At 38.6% G+C, this 21,050-nt stretch overlaps 1 protein-coding gene across 1 annotated transcript; it reads left to right on the top strand.

The window, feature by feature from the left end:
• Positions 1–4,015: 4,015 nt before the first annotated feature.
• LOC107789850 (nuclear pore complex protein NUP155-like) lies at positions 4,016–19,935 on the top strand. Its single transcript, XM_075218978.1, has 13 exons — positions 4,016–4,446; positions 5,473–5,642; positions 6,848–6,974; positions 7,879–8,141; positions 8,413–10,051; positions 10,129–10,341; positions 10,513–10,760; positions 10,859–11,270; positions 11,665–11,870; positions 17,157–17,514; positions 18,318–18,536; positions 18,664–18,992; positions 19,583–19,935. Exons 1-13 carry the CDS (start codon positions 4,288–4,290, stop codon positions 19,698–19,700), a joined length of 4,461 nt encoding a protein of 1,486 aa, XP_075075079.1. The 5' UTR covers positions 4,016–4,287; the 3' UTR covers positions 19,701–19,935.
• The last annotated feature ends 1,115 nt before the right edge of the window (positions 19,936–21,050 follow it).

Raw genomic sequence — 21,050 nt, forward strand, 5'->3', positions numbered from 1 at the left:
GTATGAGGTGTATTATTTAATATACAACAATACTTGTACACATCTAGCCAACAAGTTATGAAAAATTCTCCCTGTCACAATTGGTTCAGGGTCAGGAACCAAATAACTTCCATCTAGAAATATGGGTGTGCTATATAATCTAATTATCCCACCACAATGCATAAAAATGGGTTCCCAAAGAAGGTTGAAAATGTGTTGGTGATCCCAACATTACAAGGAGAAAATGAGCAGCTGAAAAAGTAAAACATAGAATGAATTATTCTGCTAATGCTCCAACTAAAATAAAGTCTATGGTGGACAGAGTCTATGACACGTTGGTTCCAAAGATAAAATTCCTTGAAGAAGGAGTGGAGAAAATGATCAAGATGGTCATTATAAAGAGGCAAGTGCTCTAAAAGAGCACCACGACATAACACTCTACAAGACTTCATGGAAGAGGCTCAGATTCCAATAATATTGAAGATGGTGCTGCTTGCATAGCTCAATTGAAAGAATGATATATTGAAGAAGACAAAGCACATTTAGCCAAAGTTTCTTTGCAGAGACGATCTTCAAGAGAACGATGAAATAGATGTTCAAGAAATTCGTTCAAGTGATAATTTGGCAGAATAATTCACCAAGGTATTGTCGATCTCAATATTAGAGAAGTTGTTATACAAGCTTGGAATTCATCGTCTCCGAGAAATAAAGTGATATTTTCATTAGGGGGAGGCAAATACATGCTTTACTCTTTTTCCCTTAGCTAAGGTTTTATCTCATTGAGTTTTCCTGGTGAGGTTTTTAATGAGGCAGCAAGTAATGCGTATTACAAGATATGTGTACTCTTTTTCCTTCACTAGGAATTTTTTTCCACAGGGTTTTTCCCTAGTAAGGTTCTAACGAGGCACATTATCTTTGAACATCCAAGGGGGAGTGTTATGAAATACTTGATTATGGTGGATGTCCATAACTCCTAAGAGTGTAACACCCACTACTCTTCTCCATTAACCTTCCACTATTCTTACCATTATAGATGTAACTCCCACAGTTTCTTACCATTATGGATGTAACTCTCACACCTCCATAATATTTCTCCATGTTCTCAATAGTTAATACCATGTTCATGGCATTCCTTTGTATTACCTATATCATCTTATAAATAGAGGGTTTGGACATCACATTGTACACATTTGGAAAACACTTTAAGAAATAAGAATTTATCCTCTCTTTCTGTAATGACCCAACCGGTCGTTATAAGAATTAATGCCCCGATCCCCTATTAACTGCTTACCCCGTATTTGTTTATGCTATTTGATTTGCCGGGATGTTTGGTTTTGAGTTTCGGAGTGTTTTGAGACACTTAGTCCCTAAATGAGAGCTTAAGCATTAGAATTTGGACCGTAGTCGGAGCAGTGCGAAGACAACCTCAGAATGGAATTACGTTGGTTCCGTTAGCTCCGTTGGGTGATTTCGGGCTTAGAGACATGTCCGGATTGTATTTTGGAGGTCCGTAGCTTATTTAGGCTTGAAATGCCGAAAGTTGAATTTTTGAAGTTTCCGGTCCGATAGTGAGATTTTGATATCGGGGCCGGAATGAGATTCTGGAAGTTGGAGTTTCCACGTAGTGTTGAATGTGACGTGCTTGCAAAATTTCAGGTCATTCGGGAGAGGTTTGATAGACTTTTTGATCGAAAGCGTAATTTGAGAGTTTTTGGAGTTCTTAGGCTTGAATCCGATGTTAAATTGGTGTTTTGATGTTGTTTTGAGTGTTCCGAAGATTGGAACAAGTTTGAATGATGTTTTAGGATTGGTTGGAATATTTGGTTGAGGTCTCGGGGGCCTCGGGTGTGTTTCAGATGCTCAACGGGTCATTTTTGGAACTTAGAAAATTGCAGAAAAAGTTGCAGCAGTCAGTTCTGGTTTCCTTCTTCGCGTTCGCGAGTGGGGTCTTGCGTTCACGAAGAGGAGCTGGGGCTGGTGAAGGTTTAATGCTTCACATTTGCGAAGGTCTTCCCACATTCGCGAAGATGGTCCCGCGTTCCGTATGAGGGGGAAGTTGGTCACCGTGTTCGCGACAGGGGCATCGTGTTCGCGATAAAGGAAAGTTGGACCAAGCGGAGTACTGCGTCGTGAACGCAAGGGTCCTTCCGCATTCGCGAAGAAGGAAATAGCTGGGCAGAATATAAAATTTCAAAGTCGAGGGTTTAGCCATTTTTGTGAAAACTAGAGCTTGGGAGCTCGGATTTGAGCGAGGATTTGAGGAATTTTCAGAGATATCGATTGGGTAATGATTCTTAACTCCTTTTTGCTTATAACCCATTAATCTAAATATGAATTCATTATCTAATTTCGGATTTGGGGTGAGAAATTGAGGAAAATTTGGAGAAAGTTCTTAGACCTAAATTTCGAGTTTTGATTGGGAATTTGACATTGGATAATTTTGGTATGGCTAGACTCGTGAGAGTATGAGGATTCTAAAAACGTAAATTTTACCCGATTCCGAGACGTGGGCCCGAGTGGTATTTTGGTTATTTTACCTAATTTCGCGTATTAGCTTAGAATTTATTTGTAGGATTAATTACTTGAAGTATTATTTACATTATGCAATTGAATTGAATAGATTTGGGCCATTTGGAGTCGAGTACTCGTGGCAAGAACGTGGTTTCGGGTTGATTTTGAGCCGGTTCGAGGTAAGTGGCTTGCCTAACCTTGTGTGGGAGAAACTCCTCTTAGGATTTGGTATTGTTGATAATTGAAACGCCTTGTACGTGAGGTGGCGAGTGCGTACTTGTGCTAATTGTTGAAAATCCCGTTTTCATAAGTAACTTTAATTGTGTTTTCCCTTCCTATTTATTCTACTTGCAATTTAAGTCTGCTGTTAGCTTAGGGAATCATGTCTAATTGACTTAATTGCTTTATTTGCTCAAACTGCCTTATTTGGACTATGTGAAGCATGCTAGGTTAGAAAATACCTATTTTACCTTGGTGTGAAATTTAATTTAATTGAGTATTCTTCGTGTTGCTGCTGCGTGTTTACTTTGGGACTACGGGATGGTATCCTGGGAGATCTCTTGCACATATATATATTGATTTGGACTGTAGTGCGGGATACTAAGACATCCCCAACACATATTGAGGATACTAAGAGATCCTTGGGATACCGAGAGATCTCCAGCATATATATTGAGGATACTAGGAGATCCTCGGGATACTGAGAGATCCCCGACACACATATTGAGGATACTAAGAGATCCCCGGTTGTTATCTCTGTGTTGAGCTGTACTCCTTTCCGTGATTATTTTGTCTATGTTATAGTTGCTGTTGTTCTTGCTATTTTGCGTTATTTCTTACTGTTGCACTTAATTATACTGTCTCATTCTATATTGTTACACCTTATATTTCATTTAATCTCAGTAGGGCCCTAACTTTCCTCGTCACTACCTGACCGAGGTTAGGTTTGGCACTTACTGAGTACCGTTGTGGTGTACTCATGCCCTTTCTGCGCATGTTTTTCATGTGCACATCCAGGTACTTCCACTTAGTCTTATCGCACTTGAGGCGAGGCGCTTTCGTACAAACTTCGAGGTATATCTGCTGCGTCCGCAGATTGAAGAGTCCTTTTCTATTCTCTACTAGTATAGCCCTTCTGTACTTTCCTTGTTGATAGATATTTCCGGAGTTAGAGTTTTTTATGTAAATTCTTAGCTTGTGATTCATGGAGTTCCGAATTTTGAGAGTATTAGGTTGAGATTCTTGTACTGTTCTATGCCAGGCGGCATCTTAAACACTGTTTCATTTTGTTATCTCGGATTTTAATTATTTTCTTTTCCGCAATTGTTTTTTTTCCGCATTGTTAGACTTACTTAGTCGTAGAGACTAGCCGTCACGATAGTTAACGAAGGGCGAACTGGGGTCGTGACACTTTCTCTCTACATTCTTATTTATTTGCTTGTTTCATATTATTACTTTGAGCTAAGTTTCTTAATACTCACAAGATCACACGTATATAACATGACTAATATACAAATAAATAGTCGAGTAACGATATGATTTAAAAAATTTGGGCACGACATTGGGCTCTTAAAATTCTCACACTACAACAGCTTATTTTGCCCGCCACCATTAAATAAACCTTAAACCATTAAAACCCTACTCCCTTTTTTCACACTCTCCTTGCTCAAATTTCCAGTTGCTTTCGTTGCACCACCACACGGCTGTAGAATTTACCGTCTAGGGTTTGGATTTGTTGTGAAGCTGAGCTCAGTTGAAGCCCTAGGAATTCTTGCTCTAAGACGTTTTCAGAAGAAGATGTCTTGGGACAACGAGATTGTGATGCGTGATGTTACTAATGCGGGACTTGTAGTTAGTGACCGCATTGGCCGTGACGTTGCTTCTCAAGTCGATCTCGAAGACGCCTTGGAAGCTTCTAGATATGCCAGTCATCCCTATACCGCTCAACCCCGTGAGGTAATCTAGTTATGATGTTTGAGTTGTTGGGATTTATATTGTCTTTATTTTATATTGGTGCTGGATTTGAACGATACTTGCAATGTGATGTTGTAAATGCAAATTCATAAATGCTGGTTAATTTCTTATTTATGTATTTTTCTAACTTGTATGCTTCACTTTGGAGAAGAAGCCAGTACTTCGTAAATTATTTGCTTGTTGCTTAATGGCTAGGAGTAGTTTATCTTGTGGTTTCAACTATTGAAAACATTAGGACGAATCACCTAATCCACCCAATTGTTACCCCAAGTTTAACACTGAATTGGGACTGATTAATTTTTTCCTGTGTATACCAGTAGAAGTGCAAGTTTTTTGTGAGAAATTGCTGTAATTAGGCATAGTTTGTGTAAATATATGTACATTTATATTACTAATCACAGTATCAAATTATTTTCTAATGAGTTTTCATATTATAGCGTTGCCTCAGCGTTTAATATTTTTAAAGAATGGATTTTTTATTCTCATGAATCAGAGGAAAGACTCTCTGAAGAAAACTAAAATCAATTGCAATAACCTTTACAGGTGGCAACTCTCGTCAATCACGCTCTATGGAGTAAAAGTGGTTGAAGAAGCTGTTTGAAGTCGAAAAAGTAGATTATCCTTCAAAGCATATATATATTTTACAGAGACTTATCAAAAAAGAAAATAAAAGAAAAGCATATATATTTTACCAAGATGGGAGGATATATTCTCAAGCTTTATAAGAAAACAGTAAAGATAATTATGAAGCAAGAGTGTCAATGGAGTAATTAGTAGTTTCAACACTGCATCTTTCAAATTTCATATTTTTTAAGGAAGGCATTAATCTAATTTCAGAAAACTCACAAAAGAAGTGATTATAGCGTGTGAAAGATTTTCAATTATTTAACGTCATAATCATCCTCATCAACAGCAATACTGATCTTGTTTCTTATGTTACTATTTCCATTTAGCAGCTTTAAATTGTATTCATAGCACTGAATCTGTTCGTTCATGTTACTACTGTAGTGGCCTCCTTTGGTGGAAGTCGTGGATTCTTGGGAGTTGCCTTCTGTATTGATTGAGAGATATAATGCCTCCAGTGGGGAAGGAACTGCATTATGTGGAATATTCCCTGAAATACACAGAGCTTGGGCATCAGTGGACAACACATTGTTTCTTTGGCGGTTCGATAAGTGGTGAGAATAATCAAAATTGCTTAATTGCTTGACAAATCATTAAAATTTCATTAATATCACACCAGCTTGGGACTTTCTATGTCCCATCAACAATAGTCCAGGGGTGTCTTAACTATTATTCATTAATTATCATGCCAAGGCCGTGCTTTCTATGTACAAAGCTTGTAACTCAACCATAATCAGCCTGGTTTTTTAGTGGAGACGGGTAGAGGGGGAGGGGCATTATCCCCGAGCTTCTAAGGTTGCTGTTGGTCCTAAGGGTTTGCCCGAACAAATTTCTAAAAAAAGTAAAAATAACTCAACCACAATCATTTAACAAAAATTTGTTTGCATTTTCCGAGTTGTTAAATCCGTTTTTCTTAGTTGGTCAAATGTACATTAGACAATTTTCAGTTCCGCTGATTGTGACTTTTGACCTTGCCTTTCAAATTCAATTGTCTGGTATTGATCTTTGAGCATTGATCGATCTTCTTTTACCTGAAAAATATATATATCCGTTGGGAATATACTAGGTCCATTGTTGTTGTTGTTTGCTAGCCTCCAAGCCCCAAATTATTTGTTATCCAATCCTTAAACCATTTTGGATGATGTTATCTTTCAAGTCCGGAAAAGCATGGGCCTTTAAGTCATATCCACAGTCAAGGTTCTGTTTGTATCACTGAGGTTTTTTAGATATGCTTAGGAAGTTTACTTATGTATGTAATGAGCTATGTATTGAGCATTTCGGGATGGGATTATTTGTGGTACAACAACAACAACAAACCCAGTGTAATTCCACAAGTGGGGTCTGGGGAGGGTAGTGTGTGCTATTATTTATGGTAATAAAGGCTTATTAATGTCCTTTTTCTTGGGCTGTACTTCCAAACAGCATTTTCTCTATGCTGTTTTTACATTAATACAATCCTTACTTTACCTATCCAAAAAAAAAGCTTTAGTCTCTTTTGCTTTCTAGTCTACTGCCTGACTGCCTCTGTCCCAATGATACCTTTTTATATTTAGAATCAATTTAAGTTTACTTCTCATTTTACCCTTAATGAGATGATTTATAGCCACACATATTTATGGCTTGTTTTAGACCACAAGTGTTAAAAGCCTTTCTTTTTTTTCTTTCTCAAAACTCAATGCTCAGTCAAAGTGCATCACATAAATTGGGACGGAGGTAGTATTATATTTTGTTTTGGCTAATGGTATCATGCTTTGCTTAGGGATGGCCACTGTCCTGAATATAATGGAGATGAACAAGCTATATGTGCTGTTGCCCTAGCCAAAGTCAAGCCTGGAATTTTCGTGGAGGCCATCCAGTATCTTCTGATCTTGGCAACTCCTGTTGAGGTGCTATATCTTCATGAATGTTAAACTTTATTTATCCAAGCTCTGTGATATGCATTTCCATCCATTTGATCGTGATTCTATGTCTTGTGATATGCATTTCCATCCATTTGATCGTGATTCTATGTCTATCTTAGTCTTAGCAATCTTGAACATGTGGGTATCTTTGATAGACATTCTGATGTTTACTTTAGGTAATTCTATTACTCTATAGGTGTAACTTTCATCATTCATCTTTTTCTTTAAAGCTAAAAGGGATTTTTTTTGACTGAGGATCACGATTAGAAAGATTGAGGACTAACTTTAAATAATTCAGCTGTTGAGCTTGCAAAAGTTGGGCTTTTACAACATCAGCTTAGCAATTTAAAGATGTAGAAATTTTGTTGTTTTGTCCTCAATCATATCTGTGTGCTTAGCTGTACACCATATTGCCTATAGATATGGAGATAATGGATTTCATACATGGAGAAGTGCAGATATCATTTGAGTTATCACTTAGCAGTATCATGGTAGAGAATGAATTTGTACATCTAAAGAATAGCCTCCAGTTTTAAGTTAATTTTTGGTGCATTCATAAGATCCTTATTGGTAATATAGGAGATTTCATGTTTTTTTGGGGTAAAGAACCATACTTTTGTGTTGGTTCCCTGCTTTTTTATATACTAATTGTATAAGGGAGTTTTCCCACATCAATAATATTATTACTTTATCAAAAGAGTAGGTGTCAGAATTCTAATGGATTAGTGATGTCGGCATTGGTTTGCTTAAATTGCCGCTGAACTTTAGAGTTTAGACGTCTGTTTCAACTTTCAAGTCCATGTTACCTCCTCTTATCTTTTAATAACATCAACTTGTTCTACCTTTGTCCTTTGGTCCTCTCATTTACCTCTAGCTCTGTTGCACTTAGTTGATCCTTGTAGGTGTATGTTGTTCTGGGAGCAGCGACGGAACTGATCCATATGCTGAGGTGTCACTTCAGCCATTACCAGATTATACAATTCCATCTGATGGAGTGACCATGACATGTATCAGTTGCACAGACAGAGGTCACATTTTCCTTGCTGGTCGTGACGGCCACATTTATGAATTGCAATACTCAACTGGTTCAGGGTGGCAGAAACGATGCCGCAAGGTCTGTCTAACTGCAGGTGTCGGAAGTATTATATCAAGGTATTCACTTTTCTCTTAATTTGTTCTTTTAATGGGGGTGGGAGTGGAGGTTGTTTCAGTAATCTACACGAAACTCTAATTTACCTCCGTTTGTTTGCTTTTGCAATTTGCATAGCCACCAAGGGCTTTCCAGAATCGTATAAGCATCTAGGTTCTCAACTTTGCCTACTTAATCTTTTTCCTTATTTTTGCATGCCTTTTTAGAACCTTAACGTGAAGAGCCTGAGTGTGGAGTGAGGTGTAAGGATAATAGCTGTTTTATTTCCTGCAGGTGGGTGGTGCCAAATGTTTTCAAGTTTGGAGCCATTGACCCCATTGTTGAAATGGTCATTGACAATGAGAGACACATCTTATATGCACGCACCGAAGAGATGAAAATTCAAGTGTTTTCTCTTGGAGCAAATGGGGATGGACCCCTTAGAAAGGTAGCAGAGGAGAGAAATTTGATAAATCAGAGGGATACTTATGGTGGTAGGCAACCAGCAGGTTCAAGGGCTCCCAGATCAGCCAAAACAACCATTGTTTCCATCTCACCGTTGTCTTCCTTAGAATCAAAGTGGCTACACCTTGTTGCTGTTCTGTCAGATGGCAGAAGGATGTATCTTTCCACCTCTTCTTCTGGTGGAAACAATAGTTCTGCTGGAAATTTCGGTGGTGTTAACCATCAGAAGCCAAACTGCTTAAAAGTTGTAACGACTAGGCCGGCTCCTCCTCTAGGGGCAGGTAGTGGGCTTCCATTTGGAGCTGTATCTCTTGCTAGTAGATCACAGAGTGAAGATCTGTCATTGAAGATAGAATCAGCTTATTACTCTGCTGGGACTCTTTTCCTTTCTGATTCATCTCCATCAACTGTTTCTTCTCTTCTTATTGTAAATCGTGATTCAAGCTTTCAATCTTCTTCTAGTAGTTTGGGAGCAGTTGCAAGGAGTTCTCGCCCACTTCGTGAATTGGTGTCATCCCTGCCAATTGAAGGGAGGATGCTTTTCGTGGCAGATGTCCTACCCCTACCAGATACAGCAGCGGCGGTGCAGTCACTTTATTTACAGCTGGAATTCTGTGGCTATGATAACTCAGGGGAATCCTGTGAAAAAACCTCAGGTAAACTTTGGGCTAGAGGCGATCTTTCAACCCAACATATATTACCAAGAAGGAGAATTGTCATATTCAGCACAATGGGCATGATGGAAGTAGTTTTTAACAGACCAGTCGATATACTCAGGAGGCTATTGGAATCTAATTCGCCTAGGTCATTATTAGAGGATTTCTTTAGTCGTTTTGGATCTGGAGAGTCTGCTGCCATGTGTTTAATGCTTGCCGCAAGGATAATCTATACTGAGACTTTAGTAAGTAACGTTGCAGCTGAGAGGGCAGCTGAAGCATATGAGGATCCAAGACTTGTTGGAGTACCGCAGTTAGAAGGTAGCGGTGCATTTCCAAATACTAGAGCTCCAGCTGGAGGATTTAGCATGGGCCAGGTTGTTCAGGAAGCTGAGCCTGTTTTCTCCGGTGCTCATGAAGGTCTTTGCTTATGCACATCAAGGTTACTTCTACCTTTGTGGGAGCTTCCTGTTTTTATCACAAAAGGAAGCACAGATTCCTCAGTCGCATCTGACAATGTAATAGTTGTCTGCCGACTTCCTGGTGAGGCAATGCAAATCCTTGAAGACAAGATACGTTCTTTGGAGAAGCTCATTAAATCTAGGAGGAATCAGAGAAAGGGACTTTATGGTTGTGTTGCTGGCCTAGGTGACCTGACTGGATCAATTTTGATTGGAACTGGCTCGGATTTTGGGGCTGGTGACAGAAGTATGGTAAGAAATCTATTTGGATCTCCTGCTTCCAACGAAGGTGGAGCATCAAACAAAAGGCAACGGCTTCCTTATAGTTCTGCTGAACTTGCTGCCATGGAGGTAAATCTTTTAAAGAATTGGTTCTCCTTAATCCCTAGGCATAACTCACTTGCAAAATGTATCGAATTGTTTTACAGGTTAGAGCAATGGAGTGTATCAGGCAGTTGCTCCTTCGATGTGGCGAAGCCCTATTTTTGCTGCAACTTCTTGCACAACATCACGTGACACGCTTGATTCAGAATTTTGATGCCAATATCAAGCAGGCCTTAGTCCAGTTGACATTCCATCAACTAGTTTGTTCAGAAGAGGGAGACAGACTCGCTACGAGACTTGTATCTGCTCTCATGGAGGTACTTTAACATGCACTACAAAATTCTTCATTTTCAGATGCGGGTGATTTCCAGTTTGGCATTAGATAGTTGCTTGCTTGCAAAGGGAAAAATTGTTAGATTTCCATTTTAGTATGTTATTGCTTGCACTTAAGACATGTTTCTTCAAGTATTATTTATCTGCTTCTCCAGCATTACACTGGTCCAGATGGCAGGGGAACTGTTGACGACATAAGTGGTAGACTACGAGAGGGTTGTTCAAGCTATTACAAGGAATCTGATTACAAGTTCTACTTAGCAGTTGAATCTCTTGAAAGAGCTGCTGCTACATTAGACACAGCGGAGAGAGAAAACCTCGCTAGAGAGGCATTCAATTACCTAAGCAAAGTCCCAGAGTCTGCAGATCTGCGGACTGTATGTAAACGTTTTGAAGACCTGAGGTCAGTTCATTTAGATCCATCTTTCACCTTTATCTAGAATCAGTTTTGTTCATTACCTAGATTAGTGGCCTTGTGCTTAGCATGCTATGATATTGCAGATTTTATGAAGCCGTGGTCCTATTACCTCTGCAAAAGGCACAAGCTCTTGACCCTGCTGGTGATGCTTTTAATGAGCAAATAGATGATGGAAATCGAGATCATGCACTTGCTCAACGTGAGCAGTGCTATGAGATTATTGCCAGTGCTTTGCATTCTCTAAAAGGTGAAGCTTCAAAGAGGGAATTTGGATCTCCTATCAGACCTGTCGCTCAATCTACTCTTGATCAAGCTTCTCGGAAAAAGTATATATGCCAGATTGTCCAACTTGGTGTGCAATCTTTGGACAGAGTTTTTCATCACTATCTGTATCGAACCTTAATCGATTCGGGCCTGGAAGATGAACTACTGGAATATGGCGGCCCCGATTTGGTGCCTTTTCTGCAAAATTCTGGCCGTGAACCTACAAATGAGGTTTGTTTATGAAGATTTCATGAAGGCGGTATTTTCTGTATATATTTACATACATTGAGCAAGAGTTACTTGTACAAAAGGTCCTATGACTAATTTAGGGAAGGAAATCAATTACAACAATTACAACAAATCAATTACAGTAGAATAAAATCTCCTAAATCAAATCTTCTTCTACAATTAAGCCTCCTACAATCAAGCTAGCAGCAGTTTATTGTAGTTTTCTATTTCTATAATGCATATTCTTCTCATTTGTGATCCTCAGTATTGATGCTTTTCGAGTTCTTCAACACATTACTATCAACCAGCTTACATTAACTTTTTTCCATTTTTATGCGACCAATTTCCTGAGCATCGGTTCTTTCCGTTTCTTCATTTTCTTCACTTTGTTTCGCAGGTTCGTGCTGCTTCTGCTGTGGCATCTCCAATTTCACCTTTGGCTCATGCTAGAGTACCTGTGGCATCCAACCAAGCAAAATATTTCGAGCTTTTGGCTCGTTTTTATGTTTTGAAGCGGCAGCATGTTCTTGCAGCCCATGTTTTGGTGAGACTGGCAGAAAGGCGCTCCACTGATGCAGGGGATGCTCCTACTTTAGAGCAAAGGTTCTTATTTCAACTGACCTAATAAATATTGATGTCATTTTTCTAGGATTGAGCTTAAGTTGGGTGAGTTAATTGTGTGAAGGCACAAAGGAAAGAAGCTTATTCTTAACGTCACACTGTTATGCTGCTTCAACCCTCCCAGAATGATAGGTGTGCAGCCTACACTACGTATCTAGATGTGTGAAAAATTGAAATAGAAGGCTGATGTTATCTATTCATAATCTTGCTTGATTGTTTCATTTACGCCTTAACATAATTTTGCAATTTCCTGCATACAGCAACAACTACACCTCAGTCCCAAACTAGTTAGGGTCGGCTATATGAATCCTCATTTCCCATTTAGGCTCAACTCATGTCAACATCATATACCAAATAAAATAGATGTGAAAAGAGTGTGTGTATTGGTTTTGCAAACCAACTACATGATTGTAGTAGGTTAGCATTGTATGCATTGTATACATCTTTTGTTTTACTTAAATACCCCTAACACTAATTGGCAGTCATTACTAGGAGACTCTTTTTTCTTCTTTCTAGCAAAAATTAAAACCCATCACAATTTTGCGCCCCTATCCCCCACTTTCCAGCTTCTCTTTCTTCAGAATCTCTCCTCCTCCATCCTCTCCACCAACACCATAGACACTCAAGAAATAGAAATTGATAAGCTCTCTCCCTTTCTTTCTTTCTTTCTTTCTCCTTCTATCATCATGCAATGGGCCCACAAGAATTTAACAATCTGTGTTTAGTTGGGCCTTCGGAAGAATGAAGAGAAGATGTAGGACATGGAATGTTGCTCCTCTAGTACTCATGTGGGTTGTTTGGAGTGAGAGGAGTAGGAGAGCTTTTGATGGAGCAGAGAAAGATCTTGTACACTTGAGGAGTAACCTCTTTTCCCTTATTTGTTTTTGGTGCACCCACGAGGTTCCTATTTGTATAGAAGATGGGGTGTCATTCGTAGAAAACCATGTCCTCTTGTAAGGTTTTCTACTTTTTGGTATACTAACTTGTATACGAGCATGTTCTTACCATTTTTAATAAATTTATTACCTTAACAAAAAAGAATTTAACAATCTGTGCAACTGAAGCAATACTTCTTCACAAATTGTCACCCATCTTAATAAGAGAACCCAGTATACAATCTTTCATCTTCCCATCCCCACTCTCTTATCTGTGATACCAGAATGCCATAGCAATTTTAGGTCTGATAAAATCATCAAATGACGGGTTAGTGCTGTCCGAATCTGATTTTATATTAATCTGATTGCTGAAGCTTCTTCTGAGAGAACCGAAAGGGGATGACATTAATGAGGGAGAAAGTAAAGACCATTTGTCCTAATGATATTCTATTTCCCGTTTTGTCTTTAGGTAGCAGCCATTTATCAGTTTATGTTTCTCCTTGTGGTCTCAGCATTGACGTGAGAAGAAAAGAAAAGAAAAGAGGGAGAATAAGAATTAGATAGGCTTTGTTTTTGGACAAAAAGATAATAAAGTCCCTCATACTAATATGTTGTTAGGGTGCTTCTAGGGGCATAAGAGAGAAATAAAGGATGTATACAATGCTAACCTACTATACCCATGTAGTAGTAACAACAACAACATGCCCAGTATAATTCCACAGGTGGGGTCTGGGGAGGGTAGAGTGTACGCAGACCTTACCCCTACCCGGGGAGGTAGAGAGGCAGTTTTCATACACCCTCGGTTCAAGAAAAGGTGGATAGAAAGAAAAGGAAAGAAGAGATAGGAAGAAGAAAGAAAGAAGAGGGAGACAAAAGACGATGAGGAAAAAGGGGGGAAAGTAGCATCAAATAGTAACAATCAGGGAGCAACAATTTCAGTAGCAATTTCAAAAACAATGGACGTGGTTGCTAAGTACCAGATATAATAACAAGCTAGAAGAAGTATCTTTCAACCAACAACAAGAATATTACTAGTACTACTGGTAAACCTAGGAGAGACTCACAACTACCTATCAACCCACCACCTTAATCCTCAATCTCCATACCTTCTTATCGCTAGTCATGTCCTCGGTTAGGTGAAGCATCGACAAGTCCTGCCTAATCTCCTCTCTCCAATACTTCTGTGGCCTACCTCTGCCCTTCCTCAGGCTCGCTATGGTCAGCCTCTCACACCTCCTGACCGGGGCATTTATGTCCTTCCTCCTCACATGCTCAAACCATCGCAACCTTGATTCCCGCAACTTGTCTTCCACGGATGCCACTCCCACCTTGTCCCTAATAACTTCATTCCTAATCTTGGCTTTCCTGGTATGTCCACACATCCATCTCAACATCCTCATTTCAACTACTCTCATCTTCTGGATATGGGACTTCTTGACCGGGCCAACACTCAGCTCCATACAACATAGCCGGTCTAACCACTACCCTGTGGAATTTGCCCTTAAGTCCAGGCGGCACACTCTTATCGCATAAAACACCCGAAGCTAGCCTCCATCTCATCCAACCGGCTCCAATTTGGTGTGTAACATCTTTGTCAATCTCCCCGTTATCTTGGATTATAGACCCAAGATGCTTGAAACTATCTCTTTTGGGAATGACTTGAGTATCAATGTTTACTTCCACTTCATCTTCATGCCTCTCATCATTGAACTTGTACTTCAAATATTCAGTTTTCGGCCTACTCAACTTAAACCCTTTGGACTCCGGTGTCTGTTTCCAAACTTCCAACCTAGCATTAATACCCCCTCGCGTCTCGTCAATCAGTACTATGTCATCAGCAAATAACATACACCATGACACCTCCCTTGTATGTGTCGTGTCGACACATCCAACGCTAGGGCAAACAAAATCGGGCTAAGGGACGATTCTTGATTCAATCCCATTTCCACAGGAAAATGTTCCGAGTCTCCTCTCGCAGTCCTCATCTGAGTCTTAGCACCCTTGTACATGTCCTTAAATCACCCTAATGTACGCTATCAGGGACTTCGCTAACCTCGAAACATCTCCATCGCACCTCCCTCGGGACTTTGTCATAAGCCTTCTCAAGGTCAATTGACACCATGTGCAAGTCCTTTTTCCTCTCCCTATATTGCTTCACCAATCGTCTCACAAGGTGAATGGCTTCTACTACAACCTTGTTGTAGGTTAGCAAAACCCGTATACATATATAATAATAACTAGTGAATTTATCCGCGCTTTGCGCGGTTACAAAACTTAATTAATCTTTTCGTAATACCCAAATATCAGAAATATTTTAGTTTGAATGTATTAGATTTCAAGTTGTAATCGATTTTAATATTATAGAATTTTTAATAATCCATATAGGTGAAACTACACTTTTTTTCGTCTTTTACATTTTCCTTTTTTGATAATCCTTTTTTGCTTATTTCTCTCTACCAATTTATTTCAGAAAAATTGTCAGATGTCAAGAAAATTTATTCAAATTATCAAAAAAGAACAAAAAGAAGACAAAACGGTATAATGTAAAAGAATACAACAAAGAAGTTCAATTCACTTAAAAATAAAAAGAAAAAAGAAAAAACAATGAATCGAATAGAATTCTTGCATGAAATCGATTCCTCACTCATATTGGCTTCGACGAATTGCCCTCTATTCTATCTAGAAATATTGGTGTTTTTGTTTATTATATGAAAGGGGAAAACGTGCTAACATTTTGAGTAACTGAAGAAGACTATGACATTATATTGGCTTTGACTAACGGATCAAGTGGAGAATGTTTCTATTAGTCTATATCAAATAGCCCAAGTACTAATCCAACTCTCCTCCAAATGTAGTGTTTCCAAAGTAACAAAGTTACAGACTTCTTTTAATATAAAGCATATGTAACTTGTAATGGATTTAACTAAGGCTCAAACTTACTTTAAGATCGCGACGAATGCGTCCATAATGATGAAGATATTATAAACCCTTAGTACTTCAAAGAAAATTATTGCAATAACTGTTTCTTCAAAATCATCAGGATGAGCATCATGGATACAAGGACCTCCATCCATGTAAGGCACTACAACCCATATATTATGAACACTAACGAAGGATACAAGACCAATAATCTCATACAGAAGAACTAAAATAAAATACCAGCAAGTTATACAAATATAATGCTGACAGAACTTAATTAAGTTGAATACAAAAATACAAAAGAAGATCTCATCTGAAGAACTAAAATCTACTGACGGCTCAAGTCTTTTCTTACAGTGATAAAAAGACATAGGAAATACATCACATACAATCTTAATTTGCTAGAAGATTGAAAGAAAGGCTCCATACCCAGCAAAATCCCACAAGTGGGGTCTGGGGAAGGTAGTGTGTACGCAGGCCTTACCTCTACCCCGAGAGGCTAGAGAGGCTGTTTTCGATAGACCCCCGGCTTAAGAAGACGTAAAGAAACAATATATCAATACCATCAACAAAAACCATAGAAATAATAACAACATTAGAAGAACCAGTAAATACATGAAAAGCAAAAACAATAACCAGTAAATAAGGCCCGACGCTATGAAAACGAAAGAATTGTGTGAACACAACATTGACCACTAGCAGTCTAAGACAAAATCCTATCAGACTAGCCTCACACTGGTACGAGATAGAAATATGCTCAACTACCTCCTAACCTACAACCTTAATGCTCGACCTCCACAGCTTCCTATCGAGGGCCATGTCCTCGGAGATTTGAAGCCTTGCCATATCCTGCCTGATTACCTCTCCCCAATACTTTTTAGGCCGCCCTCTACCTCTCCTCGTACCCACTAACGCCACCCGCTCGCACCTCCTTACCAGGGCATCTGGGCTTCTCCTCTGTACGTACGTGCCTGAACCATTTGAGCCTCGCTTCCCGCATCTTGTCATCCATGGGAGCCACGCCAACCTTCTCCCGAATATCTTCATTACTAATCTCATCCATCCTAGTGTGACTGCACATCTACCCCAACATCCTCATTTCTGCTACTTTCATCTTCTGGCAATAAAACCTCATAGTAAAGTTTAAATATAAAGTGTAAATATGGTTAGTAAAATGGAATTAAATTCTTGAAACTTGTGAAAGCTGTTCTGAGATTAGCTGAAATGGAGACTTGGTCAGCAAGAATTCATATAGCCGACTCCAACGCACTTGGGATTGAGGCAAGTTTTCTTGTGAAAGGCTAAAAGCTGTATAAAATCATATTGTTAGTGGAATGTTATTAAACACTTTTGGGATGTAATGGAAATGAAAAGTATGCTATGCATATTTTGGATGGAGAAAATACTTTTTTGCATTAGTCCATAGAAATTTGTTGTCAGACCAGAGTTTGCTGTCTAATTTGGGTAATGACAGGCGGCAATACTTGAGTAATGCTGTTTTGCAAGCAAAGAGTGCCAGTGACACGGATGGTATGAGTGGTTCTGGCCGGGGTGCTCTTGATAATGGGCTACTGGATTTGCTCGAAGGAAAGCTTTCTGTTCTTCAGTTTCAAATAAAGATTAAAGATGAACTGGAGGCTATGGCTTCCAGGTTGGAGGCATCTACAGGCACATCTGAATCTGGCTCCAATGAAACATCACCCAATATGAGTAACTCTGCTGATCCCAACTTTATGCGCATTCTCCGAGAAAAGGCCAAGGAGTTGTCAATGGAGTTGAAGAGCATTACTCAGCTGTATAATGACTATGCTGTTCCCTTTGAACTTTGGGAGGTATGAAACAATCGACACCCATTTGTAAACATGCTCTACTTTATGAATGATCTTTTCTGTTTTCTTAAAGAACTCATACTATATGCTGTACCCTTTTTGTTTGTCATAAATGTTCTGGTAGACAAGATAACTCTAGAACTCGAAGACGGCTATTCTGCATGGGTATATTTCAGAAAGTGATTTTATATAGGAATTGCAAACAAGTTAGACTACAGAGGTGATTTCTGGATTTTTTAAAACTAATAAGAGCAATAGAATACCAAGTTCTGCTATTTGTAACCTTTTTAATACAAAATTTCCTGTTTGGAAGAGTCGAAGAGCCATATATGCATCTATATGAGCTTCTGCGCAGCTATGTGAAAGGACAACTCAAAGGTCATATCCAAAAGTCACGGTTTGTAAATCGTAACGTTTCAGCTTGTGTGAATGCTACCAGAGTTCTTCAGCCATTTCCAGTCATCCCCTCCTTTTCCTTCACTCTTCTTTGGATTTAAAGAAGGAAAATCTTCATGTCAAGGATTTGGCAATTCATTCTTAATTTTACATGCTATCCTTCATACATCATTGGCAATGTAGTAGGACATATTGTTTAATGCGCAAAGTTTTTCTTTAATTAATTTGAATGTAGTCAAGTAGCCTCCCCAAAAAAGTCAAAGAGAAAGGTTAAGCCATCAACTTAACAAAATGTACTTTTGGATCACTTTCATCTGCTTGAACATAAAAAGATTGTTCAGTTTTGTCAACATTGTTAATTCTCCAAGTTCAGGCAACTGACCCATGTTTTTCTTGTTTCTGGCTTGCAGATATGTCTGGAGATGTTGTACTTTGCTAGCTACTCTGGTGATGCTGATAGCAGCATAGTGCGAGAGACTTGGGCTAGGCTCATTGATCAAGCTCTTACAAGGGGTGGGATTGCTGAAGCTTGTGCTGTACTGAAGAGGGTTGGTTCCCAGGTGTATCCCGGAGATGGAGCTGTTTTACCATTGGATACTCTTTGTCTTCACCTTGAGAAGGCTGCACAGGTATGGGCTATTTCCCCCTTTGAGCTACTCTTGCCCATTTCTACTCTGTTAGTTCCTTTGCTTTCAATTAGTACAGCTCTTCATTTTGGAATTTAATTTCTTAATTGATTCTTTAAATACTGCAAAGGAGCGAGTGGTTTCTGGTGTTGAATCTGTCGGAGATGAAGATATTCCAAGGGCCCTTTTAGCTGCTTGCAAGGGTGCAGTAGAGCCTGTATTAAATACCTATGACCAGCTGTTATCCAGTGGGGCAGTGTTGCCCTCTCCAAATCTTAGATTGCGTCTCCTGCGTTCCGTGCTGACTTTACTTCGTGAATGGGCACTTTCTGTCTTCGCACAGGGAATGGGTACAAGTGTTACTGGAGCCTCTCTGATTCTTGTTGGAAATTTATCATTAGGACAGACAGCAGTTGTTAATCAAGGTGTTCGCGATAAAATAAGAAGTGCAGCAAATCGGTTAGTTTTCCGTTGTTCACTAATATATGTCATTTTACTCATTTCAGCAATATCCAAGATAGCTTTTCGTGTCTTTCACTATCGATAAGGCTGGTTTGCTATAGCTTAGAATATATTAAATACTTAATGGTGCACCAGTTTACCAGCGTCTTTTTTATCTGCTTTTCTAGTTGGCCTAGGAAAGAGGAGTAATTTGATCTTTCCATTTATTTTGGCAAGGTCTATGATTTACGTGTACCTTCCATGTGTGTTGTGATGGAACTGAGAATCTCTTTTATTAAAGTCTCTGTTAAGATATTTTGAGCTTTTAGTGCATTTTTTCTTCCTTATCCTTTTTGTTGTTTTTTATTGCCGAGTTGTGGGTGTGGGGAGAAGGGTTTTGCTTGACCGTAAAGCTGGAAATGCGTGACAAAAGAAGGTTGATATGACCTTGTTGGTTACATAATAAGTGTAGTACTAGGACGGGTATATTTCTGACGAACTCAAGTAAGACCTTATATGTGTTAGGATTCGCGTACTTTATCTCATTTGGTCATTATATATGTTTATTAGTGCATATCTAAATCTGTACGTGGGTTTTTCTTTTGCAGATATATGACAGAAGTGCGAAGATTGCCTCTTCCACAAAATCAAACTGAAGCTGTCTATCGAGGTTTTCGTGAACTTGAAGAATCACTGTTAAGTCCATTCCCTTTTGAACGGTTTTGATTTTTGTAATCATTATGGTTGTATAATATATCCAGCTTTTCTTACCTTTACAACCCCCTCCTCCCCCCTCCCCCGCCCCCGCGCGTTGCGGATTAATTTAAGCAATAAAATTCCGTTTCCAATAGCATGTGACAGTACTATGAGTCACCTTAAGCGAGCTGAAAGACAGCAATGGTGGAGTGCTGCTAAAAGCATTAAACCTTAAGGATTGAAGCAATAGACTTGATGTTAAAACTGAAAGCAGGGTATGAATATGTTAATTTTGAATTGTTGATGAATACATCTAATATATTAGGAAACATGGAAATCTGTAAAGGCTAAATGATTGATCTATTGTGTAGGAGGATATTAGTCTGTACCGATGAACAAGATGAGCTACTATAGTAAGAGAATATCTGAGCATATATTCTTTAATGCAGTTGATTTCCAAGGAAGAGTGTATTTGTTGATTTGGCATTCAACGATTGTGATTAATAAATTTACGATACTTTATTTGATATTGATATCTTTTCTTGATCCGAATTTATCGAAAAGAGATTCTCTACCTTTTCAAGGTAGGGGTAAGGTTGCGCACACACTACCAGATTCTATTTGTGAGATTATATTGGGATTTTTGTTATTGTTGTTGTAGTCGATGTTGATATACTTTGGGATGACATGTACCCGAATGACAATTATTTTAGATGATTCATATAGTTTATTCTAACTTTAGTTGGGATTGAAACGTGGTTAATATGCTTTGGCCTTTGTAAAAATTAAGCCGACATAGTATACTGAACAGCTATTGTATAGATTTGTTTTCCCAATCAGTATTAGAGGGGTGTTTAGGCTTTAGCATCTACGGTGTATAGCTCGAATTACTAAGCTGCCTCAGTTGAAGCTTCGGTATAAGTAAAGAACATATATAATATGTTTTGTGACAATAAGGTTTTTTTAAACAAATTTTTATTGATAGAATGAAAGACTAAATTCGTAGATAGATATGATAGAAGAATTGATGGTTTGCGTTTAAGCAAAAGTTCCAGTAAATCAAAATTTAACGGTGGATTTGGACTTTTTTACAAATTTAATAGGTAAAAATATGAATTACGTAAAGTTTTATAGTATATTGTAATTTTTTTGTAACAGCATTAAAAATAATTACCGTTAACAACTAAAAAAACAATGCGCATAAAAAGCACCTACTTCCGAGAGCAGGAGTTGGGCTTCAAACAAAACAATGAAATCTAGTTACAAAGTAAGCGTTGAGTTAAACTTCTATGCCTACGTGCTTTCTTTAAATTTTTAAAATTAAATCTAGTCTTTCTACAATTTCCTTTCTAATCTGTAGTACTACCTCAGCTTTATGTA

Source organism: Nicotiana tabacum, chromosome 8 (assembly GCF_000715075.1).
Source record: "Nicotiana tabacum cultivar K326 chromosome 8, ASM71507v2, whole genome shotgun sequence".
NCBI lineage: Eukaryota > Viridiplantae > Streptophyta > Magnoliopsida > Solanales > Solanaceae > Nicotiana > Nicotiana tabacum.